The following is a 19,163-nucleotide window of genomic DNA, read 5'->3' on the forward strand; positions in this document are numbered from 1 at the left end:
TCGGGTGTACAGGGAAATTGTGGGCGAAGCTGCAGTGTCGTCCTTCGAGATAGTTATTAGTCTGCAGAAGGTCTTGCCTTTTTTGTCATGTTACACTGGATGTATGGGAACTGCCCTGGAATGTGCACTTGTTGTTCATTCGCTGCCCTACGTGTGTGTCTTGGATATACTGGATGTGAACTTCTAGATATCATTCCACCTCGGATCTTTAGTGCATTGATTATGGCCATGCCCTAGGGATAGCCAAGACAGTAGCTGCTGCTTTATCAAAATCTGGCTTGCTTGAGGCAATATTGTATCATCAGGAATGGTATTAAGCACTTCGTCAAACACTAGTGTACAACTCTTGACTTTTACCAGGTAGAAAAGCCTAAACACATTAGCTGAACACATCACTGTGGTATGCTTGGAGACAATACAGTTGCACACATTCAACTACTATGAAAATCCTGTCGGCGAGCCAATGCTATGCACATACCAGGAACAGCAAAGGTCTCGATCAGCAGTGAAGAAAGCCACTCCCTCGGCTCCTTACAGAAGAGGCTTACCTGTGGTGCTCCCTGACATCCACATGCTGCTGCGCCCGTCTTTAGCATTTCTACCGTCGGCTGGAGATTTGCCCAGCCGATTTCCATTCGGGCAATGAAGTGTGCAAAAGTTAAATGTCTTTTAGATCTTATTATCATCAGTGTCACTGTAATTATTTCTTGTGAAGATAATTAAACGTGTATTTTTGTCACTATTGCATTAGTGACCATGTTGTGTAGTTTTAGACACTCGGCCTAATTGATTGTTGCAATGGGACGTAGGATGTAAAGAGGTTAGCAAACGATCGCTATTCATGAGAGATCCTTTCATTTACCCAAGTCATGTACTCATTTATTTTAGCCTTGTGCTTGCTAAATCCGTCTACGTTCAGTCCTTGACCGGCAAATCTTGACTCCCCGGGAGGCAAGTAGTTCAACAATCTCGCCTGTATGTGGTATTAATTATATATGAAAATAATTTGACGAACACCGTAATTTATGTGCGAGTTATAGTTGTTTTATGAATAAAGTTGGAATGTTACAAATGTGTGAGTCGTGCTACTGTTGAGTTTTCTTGATAAAACATTTTAAATAATATTTCGTAGTGCATTATAGACCATTATTACAGTGGTGAGATATTTGTTGGTTTTACATTAACAAGAATGCATTTCTAGTCGACTATTAATACAGAAAACGGGAATGTCTCAGTTTGATGATAAACTCTAGTAAATTGCACAAACTCGTTACTTGGATCTTTACTTCAATCCCAGTTTTTGTTTTAATGCGTAGGATGCTAAGCTAGCGCATATTACGCATATATGGTTGGTTGCTAGGGTGTGAGAAAGGAGTAGGGTGGAAATGGTGGTATTTGTGTTTGTGCAGTGTTGGTTTTATTAGCTGTTTAATTTGTCTCTGAAGGTTGCAAGTTCCTGTTTCTGTGATGTATTGAGGTAGCCTGTTCCAGTCGTGGGACGAATGAGTACTTGCAAGTCACTGTTGGTGTGATATGTAACAAACTTGCTGTTGTGTATATGCTGCTTGTAGGTATTTTTGTTTGTTAATGCTCTTGTAAATGATAATGATGATAATAATAATCGGTTTATTGATTTTCATGCAGCCAGAAGCTGAAAATATACAATGAAGTACAGATAAAAAGACAAACTATATATAAATAGACATATAAACAACACACAACAAAGTAAACTAACAATCTGTAACAACAAAAGCCAAGTACAAAATCAGGTGAGCTAGGATCTGGACTAGTAAATATGGACTAGTGTTCGTTGATGAATCGGACTAGAGTCGGTGGTAGCGGTCAGTGCGGGCCCTGATGGGCACCAGTTTGCTGGCGGCGCGTAGGCCCCGGCGAGGCGGGGGGCAGCAGGTCATGGTGGGGTGGATGGCACAGCAATTTTAGGCCAAACTGCTGGAGTGAGATTGTGTAGTGAGTGGCGAGGGAGGTGAGGCCTAGGGCAGCCAAGGCGCTGTCATAGCTGGTATAGACAGGGCCGAGAATGATCTTGGCTGCCCTTTTCTGCACCCTCTGAAAGTTCTAGCAGCTGGGTGGTGGTGAGGGAGGGGGACCAGGCGGGGGAGGCGTAGGTCAATTAAGGGAGGATGAATAGCCTGTAGATATTCTGAAGCTCTGGGAGTGGAACGCCAAGGGACTTGAGGCGACGCAGCATGTAAAGCCTGTACGAGGCAGACTTCACGACGTCTTTGACGTGCTGCGTCCAGGAGAGCTTATCGTCCGACGGTGACGCCGAGCAGCTTGGTGGAACGGACTACGTCGAGTGGTCGTCCAGCGTGAGGATGGGCGAGGGGGCGGGGTTGGTGGAGAAGTCGAACTGCATCACGACTGACTTCTGGCGATTGATGGTGACGTGATTTGCGGTGCTCCAGGAGAGGAGGTTGTCGAGGGCGCGCCGGTTGGCGGAGTAGTCAGCAGGAATTGTCAATGGCGGCGGCGATGGTCGAGTCATTCACGTATTTCCAACGATACTCGGTGTCCAGGAGCACGTCGTTAATCATGATGAGGAAGCACAGGGGGGCCATTCTAGTCCCCTGGGGGACTCTGCACGTGAGCGGCAGAAGGCTGGAAACTGACCCTGCACGCGCAAGGCCTGTTGCCTGTTGTAGAGAAAGTCTGCCAGCCAGGGGATGAGGCACTCCCTGATTCCCGTGGAAGCTGCTGCTTTTGAGATGACCATAGTGTGGTCCACCAGGTCGAAAGCTTTCTTGAAATCTATGAAGATACTGGTGACGGAGGATTTGTGCTTGTCGAGGTGGGCGTGGACGAAGTCGAGGAAGCTAACGAGGCAGTGTGTAGTGGAGGAGGAGGGCATGTTGCCGAACTGTCGAGTGTCAACGCTGGGCGCGAGGTCCTGGTAAGCCCAGTCGGTGACAAAGCTTTCACACAGCAGGCTGGGCATCAGAGTTAAGGCGATGGGTCGTAGTTCGCTGAATGAGGTGGGGCTTGGGGTTTTCCCGATGGCGGTCCTTAAGTCGGTGTTCCACTGTGATGGGCACTGTTGCAGTGAGGCGTTTATTGTGGAAGTAAGAGGAGTGGCAAGTTCCATTGCGAACTCCTTGATGAGGCGCATAGGCAGGTCAAGGGAGGTGGTGGCTCTCTTGACGCGGATATTTCCAAGCTTCTGAAGCACCTGGGACTGACTGACTGTGGGAGCAAGTGAGCGGGGAGGCGGGGAGGCGGGTGATGTCCAGGGGTGGGTAGCTGCGAAGCCTCTGCTGCTTCACTAGAGCTAAGGTTGTTAGTGCATGGAAACGTGCACGGCCGATTTGCAAGGCCGCACAGCTCCCAAACTTTTCCGTACCATTGGCTGGGCTGTAGGTGTTGTAGTTTGTTGTGGTAGAAGGTTTTCTTGGCTGTTTTTATTTCCATGATGACTGTGTTGCGGAATGATTCGTAGGCGGTGATGTTGTGCGACTGGAAGGCTTGATTTCTCTGTTGAATGAGGCGTTTGATGCGGCCCGCGATCCAAGGCAGGTCCGATGGGTGTGTACTGAGTGACTTTTCCGCCATAAACCTGATACGTGTCTGCTGCGTCGCCGACAGAGAAATGGTAGCAGAGGTTGGTACCAGTATGTAAATCTGTAAGGATCAAATCCGGGTTCTTGTTCTTAGTGGGAAAGTTACTACTTGTGACAGATGCAGCTCTTTGCAGGTCGAAGGTGTCTATTTCATTAAAATCACCACATATTACAACTTGCTGACGGGTATCGCACACGCAGAAGGGCAGTGGGGGGTCAGGTGGCTGAGTAACAGTTGTTTGGTGGGGCTCGTGGGTGGTGGTAAATCACACAGCAGATGAGGGACGCGCGAAGACGAGGGTGGTGAGGTTAGGTGGGCCGCACCACAACACTTCCAGGTCAACCGGAACTTCTACGTCCAAGGGGGCGAGAGGTCGTTTGGGACAACAGGATGACCCCCCTCCACGTGGTGTTCGTGCGGAGGCGAGGAAGATGCCGTAGCCTGGGATCAGCCTGGATCTGCCACGCCTCCTGTGATGCTACAATTCCCGCGTGATTCAGAAGTGATGATAGTGTGCAGCTCGTCTGTTTTGTTTTTGAGGGATGTGTGTATTGGCAGGAGGAACTTTGGGAAACTGTACCAGAGTTGGGGAACTTCAAAATGTCGGTAAGGTTTAACTGGTTGGGCCTTCTTTTGCTTGTCCCTTGTCCGGAGTATGGGTATGCGCCGTTGAGTGTGACGGCCTCCTCTGCTACCCAGGGCATGAAAAATGCCTAAATTCTTTAATCTTTGTATCACTTCACTGTTTGGGTATCCACAACTGTATTTAAGAGAATATGATGTTTTCCTGTTGTGCCGAAGAAGCACCATACTTGAAATCAGCGGAACACAAATCCAGAGAAAGAGGGAATGGGGCGAGGCAGTAGGTGGGGGCCGATGTATCGCAAGTAAAGTTCAATTTCTTAGAATGTACACCGACACTATAGAATTAACTGAATATCACTGAGTAGTCATTGCACAGCACTTGTACTTGTCAAAGTGAAATCAAAATCTAAAAATTCCAGAAAAACAGGTGAGGACAATAGCCGGCCTTGGCTGCCCAGGAGCGCCGACTTGCACGTCCGTCTTGTACGGTATCAGGTCTGTACGTCTGTATGCTTGTATTCGTGTCTCGAGTAAGTCCAAGGTTATATATTTTTTGTGCGAGATATATTACCAGGAGTACGCGTTTAATTGTGTGTAGCTGCTCTGTTGATCTGATTCTCACTGTTAGCAGGTTGAGCGTCAATGTGATTCATGGTGTTTGTATGTTGTGTTCAAAGATATTGCATACGGTCGAGGTGAGAAATTTATCGGGTCTGTGCGGTCGCCAGTTTTGAAAAAGGAGGCGGTATTTGTGCCAATTTGAAATAAGTGATTGGGTGAAGATTAAAGGACAGGGGCTTGGTCAGGTCCAGTAGCTGTGTTTGCGTCCTGTGTCATTAGTATCTTCAATATGCCGTCAGTCGATATCACAAGAGGAGGGGGGATACTGGAGGGTAAGGACTGCATGGCATGTCAGGTGTATTAACGTCATTGTGTGGGAATACGGACTGGAAATCGGTGTTCTCTTCAAAACTGTGAATGCCGTAAGTGTCTTGCCTGCGCGACTTCAAAATCTGAAGTGGTCAGGGTTGTTTCTGACTTTAGATAGGTAAAAAAATATTTCTTGTTCCGCTTTCTTTGTCTTTGGAAAATGTTTCCTAGGAAGAATTTGAAAGCGGTCTGATTTCTCTGGTGTTGTATGTTTCATTATATTTTTGCAACATTGTCTACGTAGATCCCAGGAGAACCAAGAAAATGCATGCCTACTTGAAGGTGTATTCTGTGGCCCGCGTTTTCCCAAGGATGTATGGTGTCTTTAACCCATATGAACCGGGTTCTGAACCTTTCACGGAGGGTTATACTTAATATCCAGTGATCACTGACTGAGAATGGTAGGGTTTTCGTAGTGCTTAGAAGTGTGTGCCAATTATACAGATGTTTGTAATCTGATTTGCCACTGAAGTAATGCCTTTAAGAAGGGGCGTAATAGGTGTATGGGGTCACTAGTATTTTGGTCAAAATAAACCTTGCTAGTTTTGCCTATGATCTTGCCCTCAGATCCTGGGATAGGATAGCGAACAGTGAGACAATATCACTATGCATCATACTTTCAGGAGGTTTAGGTACCACTTCACAATCATGTGGGTTATATACATTTTTGATTATTTTTACCATCAAAATATAGTTTAACACTTAGATATTCAGCACATGCGTTGTCATGTTCGTCATCGATCACTTTTGATGGAATAGTAGGCTATTCTTTATGTAAATACCTAGTCCTTTTGTAGAGGGATTAGCGATAGCAAAAAGTCTGTCTTATGTAGCCTACGATTTTTGTATAAGCACCTTTTCTTGCTTCCTGAAAGTAACACACCCCATCATCTTCAGAGTAGAGGTACTGTGAGAGTTACCGTTGCAAACTGTTAATGCTCCAGGAAATACATTTTTAGCAATATTGTTTGGAACCGTCAGTTATTACTTGACCATTTCCAAGGCCCGCTGCAGGTCGAGGCTGCCGTTACTCGAAGAGGAGCGCAAGCATCCTCTCCTGGATCTGTGATTCTTGAACCTGTTACTGCATCATCATCATCATCTGCTTGAGCAGCATTTGTAGCAGATCTTTCATTTCACTGTTGAAGTCTTGCTTGTCCTGCTGCAGTGAGGGCTGAACTGGGGTTGGTACTAGAGTTGGTGCTAAGGTGGGTGTTGCAGCTAGTGCTTTGTTAGAGTTGATCGAACTTTTACTCCTGTTGGTGCTAGTGCAGTGGACAATGCCATGGCTTTTTTTTTTTGCAGGGGCCATCACTGTTGATCTCAGCAGGTGTGGGAATTCCCCCATTTCATTAAGACGAGGGGCTGGGAAGGATTTCTTGGGAGAAGAGTTGCCTGCTATTTTTTGGCCGTTTACTTTTCTTACATATAGATAGTTGGCGCACATTGGAAAATTTAATTCATCTTACCTTCAGAAATCTTTATTATGCATTGAGGTTTCATGAGGGAGAGCACAGTATCGGCATCGCGGTGCGTCTTGTAGACAAGCACGTGCTCCTTGTCCCCACATTGAGCAATTAAGGGTCAAGATTAAGATTAGAACAGGGTCAGGGATTTGAAGATGGCACACCTAAAGGGTGCCATGCCCTCCATCATTTAAAAAGTTATAGGGATTACTTCCCCCTGGCATGACATGATAATTCTCTGGGTTATCATTCCATTAAATTCCATGCGTCTTGCAGGAATGACAAATTCGCTGTCTGTTGTTATTTCTCCCGTTTCAATTGCCCTTGGGGCATGAATACAATGACATTAGAACACTTCCCTTTGCCAAAAACCTCGTTTTCTTAAACTAATGGCACCGACCGTTATGATAGCACGGATGTTTCCGTTCATGCACCTTTTGTACACATTGCTTCTTTCAATCTTTTGCTCTGATTTTTTGGTCTTGTTATAATGATCTATTTATATGGGTTGGGAAACCCATCGACATTTGTTGCTATGTATGTGAAGCTTTGTGTCTGTTCTTAAGTGGGCATAGGTGTCCAGGGGGTGTAATTTTCAGAGGCAGGTAGGCGCCTCTTGGCTTTTTTCTCTGTTTGTTCCTGGGGGCCACCGATACCTTCCTCACAGAGAACATCATACCTGCCCTCAATTTCCTATGGGCTGGTTTGTGGCCATTGTCCCTTTTTATAGACAGGGTCATTCATTGAACACACAGGGTCTGACCCGACTGCCTTATGTAAATACACAGCCACGCACATGGGTCTAATGATTATGAACGTTATCACGCACTGGTGCAATATACAGCTGGCAGGTTTGTGAAGACTGAATTGTCAAGGTAACATGAATCCATTAAGGATAAGTTAAAGTGACAAGAGGTTACCATGCAAGTTCTCATTCTATGGTGAGGAGACATTGACTGGAGAGGAGAGGCAGTAATGCAGAAGTTGGAGCAAAATGAAAAGGAGTGCTAAAATGAGTGAAGGGTCTAAGAATCAAGGGAAGACTTAGAAATAAAGAGATATAGATATAGATGGAGGTTTGGTTTGAGAATCAAGTGTTTTGTTTGGTTAATATGTGTGGTATGTGTAAAAAATAAAATACAACTAGTCATTACATTTAGAATGAAAATAACAAGGATAAGATGGGGTTTTATTGTTCAAAAAAATTAAACAATTAAAGGTACACCAAATATATCAAGACAATAAATAAAAAAATATAAATAAAATATATAAATAAAACAATACAGTAGAATCTACGAGTTACTTTCTATTTCCACTGAAATAGAAATCTATTCCGCGCTTCTGGCCTGGTGGCATCCAGTTGCCTTTTTGTTTCTTGTTGCTGTTGCTGTTGTTCTGGAAAAAATAAGCTATATGAAAACTAATACTGCTAAAAAGAAACATTAATTTATTTAGAGAGAATATAAACATTCTTTTCATGGAATAGGTTAATATACAAAAATTTAATTGGGCTACTTTATGAAATTCACTAGCGACTTTTGCTGATATATATAGCTTCTAAAGCCTTATTTTTAACAAACTTTCAAAGGGAGAATATCCTCCTGAACAGCTATTAACTGATATTTACCATTTTGTGATCATGGCGTCCCCATTCTGGTGCTACAACAACAGGTTTGGGATAGTCTTCGCCTATGGAAACTCCAGCATTTGTTAATTCTGCAATGTTCATCTTCCACGGGGTGTGGATTCTTCCATTCTTAATGTTCTTGAGTTCTGGGACCCATACACGTATAAAGTTACCCTGAGGAACAAGTTTTACTAATGTTAGTCATGAATAACAACTGTATGATTAATCTTTGTTACCTGGTAAAAGGAAAATGTTCAACTGAATCTGTTTCTCACTGTGTTAACCATCTTAGTAATTAACATGCACTTTTCATAATCAAATAGAGGACAGTTTCTCAGTGTTAAATGTGTACAATTACTGAACATAAACAAAAAGAAGAAAGTCCTTCACTAACCTCAGGATCATAATCCAATCCTTGCTTGATCATGTTGAACTTCCTGTTTTCTCTTGGGTCATTTCCAATGCCTGCTGCATAGTTCCAGTTGCCATAGTTACTGCACACGTCATGGTCAAGCTAAAAGAGGCAAAAATCAAAGAGTAAATAACACAAGCCTATTTACGTATTCTGTGAATGCAATAATCTGGGAGTAAATAACACCAGCGTTTTTACTAAACCTAGGCTTAACCTGGGAGTCGTGCTGTGTACTCTGATCTTAATGTTCCCTGAAGTCAGCTTAATTGAACATACATAATTATAAATGAGATATAAATCAAACCCTTTGGTTGCTCTATACAAAATGCACACATTACTTGTTCCCTATATCTGAACCCAAAAGCTGTTTATCTATTTTCCCCTCCTATTACAAAATAGAAGAAAGAAAAAAGAAAAGGTAATTGTTCAAAATATAATGGAATCCATTTTCTTACCCCCCCCCCCCATCCCTAACTCGTTGTTGTCGTGGGGGGGGGGGAGGCGGAGATGGAGACTGTGGCCCAGTGTAGGGGATCACCCCTACCTTAAACTTCATCCCCTTCTTCTGTTCATTTATCCTAATCCTTAACTGATTTTTAGCCTTTTTGCTATAATGCTATATGACCTTTGATATCTAGTACATTTATCTGTAATAATTAACCATTCTGGGAATCCACAAACATTGCCTTGTGTGGAGGAAAGAAAGAAAAAAAGGAAGGGAAAGAAAGAAAAAAAAAGGGGTCTTTACTCCCAAGCCCCACCCTATTGCTATACTTTGAATATGCTGCTAATGACCTTAAATGTTGTGGCAGAAATTTTCAATAAATAAAATAAATACTCTTAACCCGCAGTCAGTGGGGAGGGCATATACAGACATTTGCGCCCACTGTGAGTTTAGTTTTTTTTTTTTTTAGACACAGATAGCTCTAAAAGTACTTAATCACAAAGGAGTCAATTACTAGTACTGCCTACCTCACCTGTTTGCCATTTTCCTTGGTTTTCAGAAACATTTTCTTTAGTCTTATTAGTGTCAAACATTTAATAGCAATAACTAAATAAAATCTCTAACCTCAATGGGGAGGGTATTAAGACATTGCACCCAATTGAGTTCATTGTTTTAGACCCAGTCTTTAAAGAAGGAGGCTACTTCTGCTCCCCGTTTCATCCCGTTTCCTTCCTTGCTTTTGCATGACAAAGACTATCTATCTGTGAAATAAAAGTTTTAAAACAAACATCAGGCTTTTAAACAATATACTAATAAACAAACTAACAAACTTCAAACACTGCTCAACTCATGAACCCAGGTCTTTGAGCTCTTTCTTGTTGCGTCACCTGGTACTATCTAAAATTTCTTATTTTTCAAAAGGCATCACTTATTGTGACAAATAAGCTAAACAAGGCATTAAAATTATTACTTAATGATATACAGTTTACAAAACCTTTCTAAGCTACATAATTAAATGTCTGAACAATTGCAAGCTCTGCATTCTTTCTTGAATTTTCTGTAGATGTGTACATCAAGAAATACTTATTTCAATGACATTAAAATAAGCTGAAAGCAATTATAAAGATCTCCTACCACATTGATCAGCATACTAATTAATGATAGATACATTTGCCAAAAGATTCTTTGCTCTGATGTTTGCATGTTAAGGTACCAGGAAATGATTCTGCATGCTTAAAAGAGGTTGATGAATATATTAGAGAGATTGAAAAGGATATGATGATGATGAGTGAGGAGATGAGAGATGATGATGATGATGAGTGAGAGAGTGAGGATGATGATGATGATGAGGAGGAGAGTGAGGATGATGATGATGATGAGAGAGTGAGGATGAGGAGGAGGAGAGTGAGGATGATGATGATGATGAGGAGGAGAGTGAGGATGATGAGAGTGGGGATGATGAGGAGGATGAGTGAGGATGGAGGAGATGATGGAAGATAAAGATGATGAGGAGAGTGAAGATGAAATGAGAGTGAGGTGAGGAGGAGGAGAGTGGGGATGATGAGGATGAGGATGAGGAGGATGAGGATGATGATAAGGAGAGTGAGGAAGATGAAGATGATGTTTATGATGAAAGGCCACCCACACCATAAACCAGAATTCCTATTACAATCTCCTTAACCTTACCTTTCCACATCTCAAAGAGCTGAGCATTCCGTTTCCACTGGACCTTCTTTCCCATGATGCCAGAGGGGTAAAACACCCTGTCTCCAAATTTCATGCACACAAATCTGGAATCATAAAAACACAATTTTATAATTTAGAAAAAAAGCTACATTCTTACACAAATCTTATGACATGAATTTCAAAACCAATCTGACAATAGAATCCTGAATATTTTGACATAATCCTGTTAACTAATGATTTTTTTTTTTTAAATGAAAATGCTTAGGTATATTTATAATAAACAATAAAAACAAATACATTTAGACATCCATCTTGTTCTTTGTATTTGAAAGCAAATCTTAAGAGTCTTTGAAATGCTAATTTACTACTTTTTGCCCATTCTAAATTGTGCATTTTTTGTCTCATTTTATTTCCTTATTTTTATATCAAGAAAGACAAAGGCAAGGATTACATAGTACCCACAAAGGTATAGTTATGAAACATTTTCATTTCAGATTTTGGTCATTAGCCTTACCTAAAATAGTCTCTCCAGATCATTTCAAATATCACCCAATATGTGCTCTTGTTGGCAACTCTTTGGCTCTCGTATTTCTTGATTTCGTTAAAGATGTAACGTGGAGACAAGCAACCATGTGCTAGCCTGAAAAGTTGTTCTGATACAGAAAATATCTTGACAGATATTCTTTAACTAATTTACAAAGAACTATAAATATGTGAGAAGTAAACTTCTGTACATCTACAATTCAAATCCATAAAATGAAAACTTAATTCAATACTTATATACATAATCATTATCTGCAAAAATGTGTTCATGGCTTGTATGTCCAATAGCATACTTATATATATATTGTATAGCTTGTATTAGAGGTTATAAGTAATATTTATGCTCCTGGAAAAGATAAATATCATTGACATACCAATTCCGATTGGGATAAAAACCTTACCATGGACTGAACTTTGTGGAATAAGCTTCACCCAGGAGACCATTTCTTGTCTCCTTGTAGTTGGCCACATTGTTGGTGTCCCAGAGGTAATTCTTGACTCTTGCTAGACCAGCTGTCTCTCCTCCAGCAAAGGGGAAAGCAGTTCTGTGGTCCATGGGCAATTCTGTAGGTGGCAGAATAATTCCAATCATATGGCACAAACGTACATATGTGTCCCCTCAATCCCTTCCCTGTTGTTTTGTGGGGGGCTTAGGAGACGAGGCCCAATGTAGGGGATCACCCCTACCTTGGTCCTCAGCCCTCGCCTCAACTAATTTTGCATGTCTCTTCTTCTCTGCCATTTCTTTTCCTTTTCTTCATCCACTTGTTCTGTCCACTTATCTAATTCTTAACTCATTTTTGCCCTTTTCACCACAAAACTTTATCATATTGCTCCTTCTACTCCCTTAACTCCTTCCTCTTATAACAAACTTTAACTTGTACTATACCCCATATAGCTTTCACTATATTTTGAATACAACGCTAATGACCTTAGAAAATTTTCAATAAATAAATAAAATGTATGTGTGTGTGCTGGGGAGAGGTGGAGCAGGAATAACAAACTTGTTCAATCTTTTCTTCCACGATGAGTAAAGTAAAATATTAATGGAAAAACGAGAATAATGAAACAATGTATTTAACAAAAGATAGATATGCAGAGAGTGCTCAGTTGTTCATAAAGTTGCATCTTCTCTTCTGTGCCAGCATTACAGACCTATATATCCTGTTTAAATGAGATGGTCCCTCTTTGGAATATTGCAATAGGAGCCTGATAGCCTTGTAATCTTTTGTTATTTTAGAAATGCTGTGCTACCTTATATCACTTCTGCTTCAAATTCCTTTAACAATACATCCTTAACCTGGATTCCGGTAATGTGACTGTCATAGCATGAAAAAATTTGCCTGAGGATCAGATTAGGGGAATTTACTTGTAATGAAAAAAATTGGCTGGGAGCCGGGGGGATGGAAATGACTTGCCACGAGTGGACAAGCTTTTGGAGAAAGTTCAGACTCAGTGGCCAATTAGGAAGGGACTCTTACTCTATTTCCTCTGATAAATATGGGTGGACTGTACCATCCATGAGCCATAGCTGAAAGAGTGCTAGCTCCAGGAAGGACACTATTTCCAGGCTCATGAACCTATTCCTACCTACTGTGACTGCCAGTGCAGGATGCATGTGTACATCGGGTCTACAAGCCACATACCCAGGAGAGTCACCACTCAAGTAACCTAATACATGGATACTGCAGGCAGTAATGCACCTGATCCCAACAGGTTAAGCCTGTCGTCAGAGAATAGCAAAAATTAAGCTTCAAAAATAGAAGGGAAAAAACAAAATAAAAAATATGGAATACACAAGGCCTAAAAACACTAACCTTCTACTCCTAGCTTAGAAAGTGTGGGAATTTCCCCCACATCGAGATTCTCAGGCAATGGTTTCAACTTGTCGGGCATATTACACACGCCACGGACTCGGCTCTGGGCTTCAACTGCTTTACGGAAGTTGGTGTATGTGTCTGGGACTCTGGAAAAACAAAGGTTTACATCCCTAGCACCACTTCCAAAGGATGGATGAGCTCTGTTCAAATACCATAATTCATCAGACTATATCAGGTCCTACTATTATTGCAGCAAATCTGACCTAGTTTTCACATTACAGTGTAAGCCTAACAAATATATATTTTTTTATTTCTCAAGCTATAGCCATATTCTATCATTATCACATAAAAATAAAAAGTATATTCACAATACATAGCAAACTCACTTATCAATGGGGAATGGCAGATCTGTCTTGTGATACAGAGTGGCACCCCAAAAGGAGTGAACATTAACACCTGCATCCTTGCACCTGTCACGTACACTTCGTTCAACATCCTTCTCCTCTTTCGTTACCTATTGAGCATTAAGGAATAATTTAAATAATAAGTAAATAAAGATTATATATAAGAAGAAAAAAATTGCTCATGTAGATTCACAAAGTCAATATACAAAAATGTACAAAGGATTTTAAATTGAGTTTTGACTACATGTCCCTAGCTATATAAATTATAATGATGATAAAACATATTACAAAAGTTTATTACCTCTTCTTGAAATACCAGATGGGAGGTAGTAGCAGCAACAGACTTAATCAGGAAAGGCAGCACCTCTTCTGGTTTACCAAATCTCACAATCAGGTCACTATAAAAAGAAAAATTATTGTAGAAAACTTTTTCAGTAAAGCAATTTAACTGTAGTCTACAGAGAAAAATAACAAAAATAAATGTATAAGCCCTCCTAAGCCATTCATTCATACTTGAGAATTGTTATAAATCTGTAAACAAACGGTTAATATACCATTTTTGGAACATAAATGTGCAAATAACTGTCTGAAATTACATTACATCCAATTCAAGACATGATGAATTGTAGATTTTCAGAAACTTATATGAAATTACATTAAAATGAACAACAGTAGGTTTTTGAAACACTAGATCAGTGCTTCCCAACCTTTACACCTTGGAGGAACCCCCTAATAATTTTTCATATCCCAAGGAACCCCATATATAATAGTCAACAATGTATATTATAATTGTACTGACTGAGTACGAGTATGAGTATGATGGAGTCTGGAAAATGTATGCAACATGTTGAGTAAGAATTATCAATTAACCCATATCTGATGGGTAGCATTCATAGAGGCCGGGGCCTCGCTGCCGGAGGTTTATATCGTTGCCCTAGCATGCGCGACCACGCATGCCAAATACCAGCATCCCATGCCGTTTCTTTGTAATACTACGAAGATAAGTTGTATTTTCAGTTTTCATTACTTTTTAAAGTCTCTACTTGCCAAACTTCCGGATAAATTGAGACTGAAGGGTATTTTTGTTGTTATATAGACTCCATAGTTGATCATTATTTGGTCTATAGTCTGAATAAAATAAGAAGTGTGCGGCATCATGGAGTTGAAATCGTTGGTTTGTTGCATTTTTTTTTTTGTTGCATGGTAAAAATGAGAAAGTGTTAAAACCGACTTAATCACACTTTCACTGGCAGAAAATAATCTTTTGCCGTGATTGTAACAAAAAAAAAAAAAAAACTCATGGCATGTCCATACATACTCTATGGCATGTGCGTACGTGCCCCCGGCAGAGGGTCTTGCCATGCCATGGCATGTGCGTACATGCCACCCGTCGGTAATGGGTTAAGATCACTGTCATTTAGTAATAGCACAATAATTCTACAATTTCTTGTGGAACCCCAGTTGTGAATCACTGCACTAGATACAAGAAAGAACAACAGATAGCAAGCTTTACAAAATACCAATTAACCTGTAGATAAAGGAGATTACAGGTTTCAAACACACAAATCAATTCAAGAGATAGCAGATTTCATGAAACGTTAAAGTAAATTCGCAATAAAATTGTACTTTACAGAATTAATGAATCACTCAAAAGTCAGTGCAGACCTTCCTCTGTTCCTTAGTGTTGCCTTTAAGTCCTCTACACTCTCCTTCAGGAATTTTGCACGATGAGGTCCTGTCTTGGGAAATCCAAAGTGATAGGTGCCCTTGAAATGCCTTGGATCAAAGCAGTAGACTGGGACCACATGATCTGCATTGATATTTGCCTTTGTCAGGATCTGTTAAAGAGAGAGATAGAATGATTATTATTATATATTTTCTTTTCTTTTTTGTTATAAACCAATTACCTTGGGGTTATGTAATGTCTACTGTAGTATTTTGTGAATTTTGTTTCAAAAGCACTCAGCCACCAAGGTGTCAATTAGTGTCCTAGTGATGTGCCTGATTTTCCCATTCCTTGAATTTGTAGAATTTTATTTCTAATGCTATTAATATGAATACTCGTTATTATTGTTATTGACATCATGATTGTTAAAATGTTATTGAAATACTAATAAAAAAACCACACAGTAATATAATATAAAATAATCTTTTTGGAAACCAAGGGATTGTAAACAGGTGAAATTCATACAACTAGTAATTGACTCCTTTCTGAATAACCACTTGTGGAACCACCTCTGTGTAAACACAAATTCATAAACTAGAACTGCTGTAGATGCAGCATATAACCTAACCATCCACATCCAAAAAAGGTTGAGACATTCCTTGAATAAAGAAAATTAAATTGCATCTTCATAATATCAACAGACATATTATTATTAGACTTAGATATATATCTGATTATTCACTTTCTTAACTTAACTTTTTAGTTGTGCATTATTCTTAGCTTTTACCTATCTCTGCCATAATTTATACCTTGAGGCTATAGCATCTTTGAGCAATATCAAAAATCCTGAATAAATTAAACAATGGCAAGATTACAAAAATAAGACCGAATGGAATTTAAAATCTGTTCCACAACTTTTTGGCTAGAAATATGCACAGAGAATAAAATACCAATGAAGTCAATACACGCTGTAACATGGACCTGAATTTACACTTTCTTCCTATATAAAATATAAGTATTTTCTTCAACATTATTTGTTCTGGATGCATGACTTTACACTTTCAACAAAATAAAAAGCTAAAACATAAGTACACCATTGTAATTCCAGAAGCTACATAATAAACATCTCAGATCAAGCATACTATACATAATACTATACATCACAAAATGATCTATAATCATATTTCCCAATGAAGAACTTAAAACATCAATTCCAATGAACTCTACAATATAACACCACCATGATCTCCTTCAAACACAATGTTTATGCCAACCTCATTATCATGGTATCGAAGATCATTCCTTAACCAGCAAAATGCAACAGATTTGTTTGTAGAAACCATCTTCCCTGGTGTAACTTTGCCACTGGATATCTGAAAGAGTAAACAATCTATTACAAAAGAGTCACTGGATATCTGGAACAAACATTTATTTACAAAAGTCTAAGAAATAATGTTATAATACATAATGATTGAAGCAATTAAAACTCAATGGAAAGACAGTGTTTTAGCCTAGTCTTAGCATTGATTTGCACATAGAAATTAAAGAACACAATACACTTTCTTTAATTCCTACTGACTATAGTTAATTTTTCTCTACTTTCATTCAAAACATAAAAAACTCAGCTTAGAGATCTCAAAAAAAATATTCTACTAGTTATGCCTACATTATCATGAGTGGCAAAAGAGGTGAGATAGTAGAAAAATCTACTAAACCTGTAACATACCCATAAGCACAAGGTCTATACTGTCATCATTCACCCAAAAAGTAACAGAATATTTTCTCTAATTATCAACATAATGAAAAACCATTTCCAGTAACTCTATCTAAAAGATTCTGATGAAGAAAGTGATACTGCTAGAGATGACAGACTCAGACCTCTAATTTGGTATTCAATGTATTTGTATAATTAGTCTATAACAAACCCCATGCTTTAGCACTACAAAATACTGAAACAGCACATCAAAAATGTAAAGATATGTTACTATATGTTTACATTACACATTTCACACCTGCAACACAGATTAACTTAAATTTTCAGACAGAACACTAATCCTAGATTAGGAATGTGCACTTTCACACCAATTAAAAATCCTATGTCATTTTCACTACAAATTTAGGATGCTTGCTTCAAATGAACTCTATTGCTTGAACTTTAACTTGTTATTCAGTTTTAGCTTCTTCCCAGTGCTTATTCTTCCATATCACACTGTAGATCAAGAATGGAGCTACAATATACTACATTGAGTGGACAAAATGGCAGAGAATATTTGCCAATGAACCTTCATCTACTCAATACATAACATGTCCTGTAGAGTTTGGGGTAATTTGGTTAATCTTTGAGGTATGAATGAACTAAGCTTATAGAGGACAATGGGTTGTTGTCCAAAGTACAGGAATTAATCTGCAAACACAAATGATATAAAGAAAAAAGAAGGCTGAAAATGCCACTCACAGCCTAGGCTCACCCAGTGCTCCCAAATTATAGCTCTGTCTTGCCAAGCATAATCATGTGAAGATAATGTTTGCCATGGGTGTGTTAGGGGAAGCCCACCCCCTAATAACCCTCCCCTCATCTAAAGTATCTAAAGGGCATGCCCAGTCATGGCAATTTGAATGGTTGAAAGAATTGTGACATGCAGTTTGGTACTCTGTCTCTGCCAGGTAAAGAATTACTGGTCATTTTTTTGTTTCACTAAGACCAGTTCACAAAGTAAGAGAGAGTATTACTAACAGTTCATATTGTGATCACATGCTACTGACCCCTAAGTTCAGTCAACAATCTTGGCAGCAGTTCTGGAAATCCACAATAAATACCAGATCCTTCCTAACCCGGGGTCTTCACCCCTGGGCCCACATTCTATCTAAAATTAATATCTGCCTCTCAAAGAAAATTTAGCACACAGACAGACAGACAGACAGACAGACAGACACACACACACACACACACACACACACACACACACACACACAGCACACACAAACACACACAGACACCCACACACACACACACACACACACACACACACACACACACACACACACACGCACACGCACAAAATCGTCACCGGCAGACATCAAAAATCAACATAGAAAATGGCATACTCTACATACACTGACATCCCCAATGACGTGTTCTCACCTCACGAAGTTTGGAAACGTTCTGATGAAAATGATTCCTCTGCAGCTTTAACACTCGCCCGCCGACGCTCCTACTACACGAAATCATACAAACAGACCTTCCTTTCGTCACAAAGATCCACCCTTGAGATTTCTACCTCAACCCTTCACTATTCTTTCGGGCGGTCCTATGACATAATATTCATGAACGAACAATCAACGCCACGTCCGACACCGCCGAAGTCTCCTTTCCCTCTGACACGTGCGCCTGGGCCGCCGCTCAGCTGGCTTTGTTTACATAAGGGCTGGGTTACGTAATGACGTCATCGAGCGGATTTCAGCTGTCGAATTTTAAGTTGGGTATTTTATTTCTTGGGTTGTAGGTATGCGTATATTTTGTTTTGGTGATCTGTGGGTTCCTTTTGATTAGGTCGAGGGGTGTGGAAGTATTTTTTTTAAGGTTCGCTGTATTTTGGGAAATGTGACGATATGCGTGCATTTTGGACTTATGTAAGTACGTTTTCTTTGGTAGTGTGGTTTGGTTTCGTTTTCTTCTATCAAACCGTAGGGTTAACTTTTATTTTACGTCTTTATATTACCTTGTCCGTTTAGCTTTCGGTGTCTTCTCTTGCTTCTTCACTTCCACAAAATTATAGGCTAATTTTTCATTCTGTACACACAAATGTGCATTCTATGAGTAGGAAACGCGTCATATGCACTAGTAAATAATTCCTGTAGTTCATTCACGCGTGCACTTCCACCTTGATCTTGTTCCACTCTCATAAAAAATCAGCAAAAATCAGCTTCCTCCAGTACTTCAAGTTACACAGGTTCCTCAGGCTACAACTAATCACAGTTCTCAATAAAATTTAATAATGTC

The 19,163-nt window shown here is 40.0% G+C and overlaps 1 protein-coding gene across 1 annotated transcript; it reads right to left on the reverse strand.

Moving 5' to 3' along the window:
* Positions 1 to 7,735: 7,735 nt before the first annotated feature.
* Positions 7,736 to 18,570, reverse strand: LOC119580664 (cryptochrome DASH-like). The gene is given in 12 exon segments (XM_037928763.1): positions 7,736 to 7,955; positions 8,188 to 8,361; positions 8,582 to 8,739; positions 10,677 to 10,834; positions 11,245 to 11,370; positions 11,675 to 11,837; positions 13,091 to 13,239; positions 13,480 to 13,607; positions 13,799 to 13,895; positions 15,163 to 15,335; positions 16,438 to 16,536; positions 18,306 to 18,570. Coding segments are annotated over 12 exon segments (1,608 nt in total). The 5' UTR covers positions 18,393 to 18,570; the 3' UTR covers positions 7,736 to 7,859.
* Positions 18,571 to 19,163: the final 593 nt, after the last annotated feature.

The sequence above is a fragment of the Penaeus monodon genome, chromosome 14, assembly GCF_015228065.2.
Source record: "Penaeus monodon isolate SGIC_2016 chromosome 14, NSTDA_Pmon_1, whole genome shotgun sequence".
NCBI lineage: Eukaryota > Metazoa > Arthropoda > Malacostraca > Decapoda > Penaeidae > Penaeus > Penaeus monodon.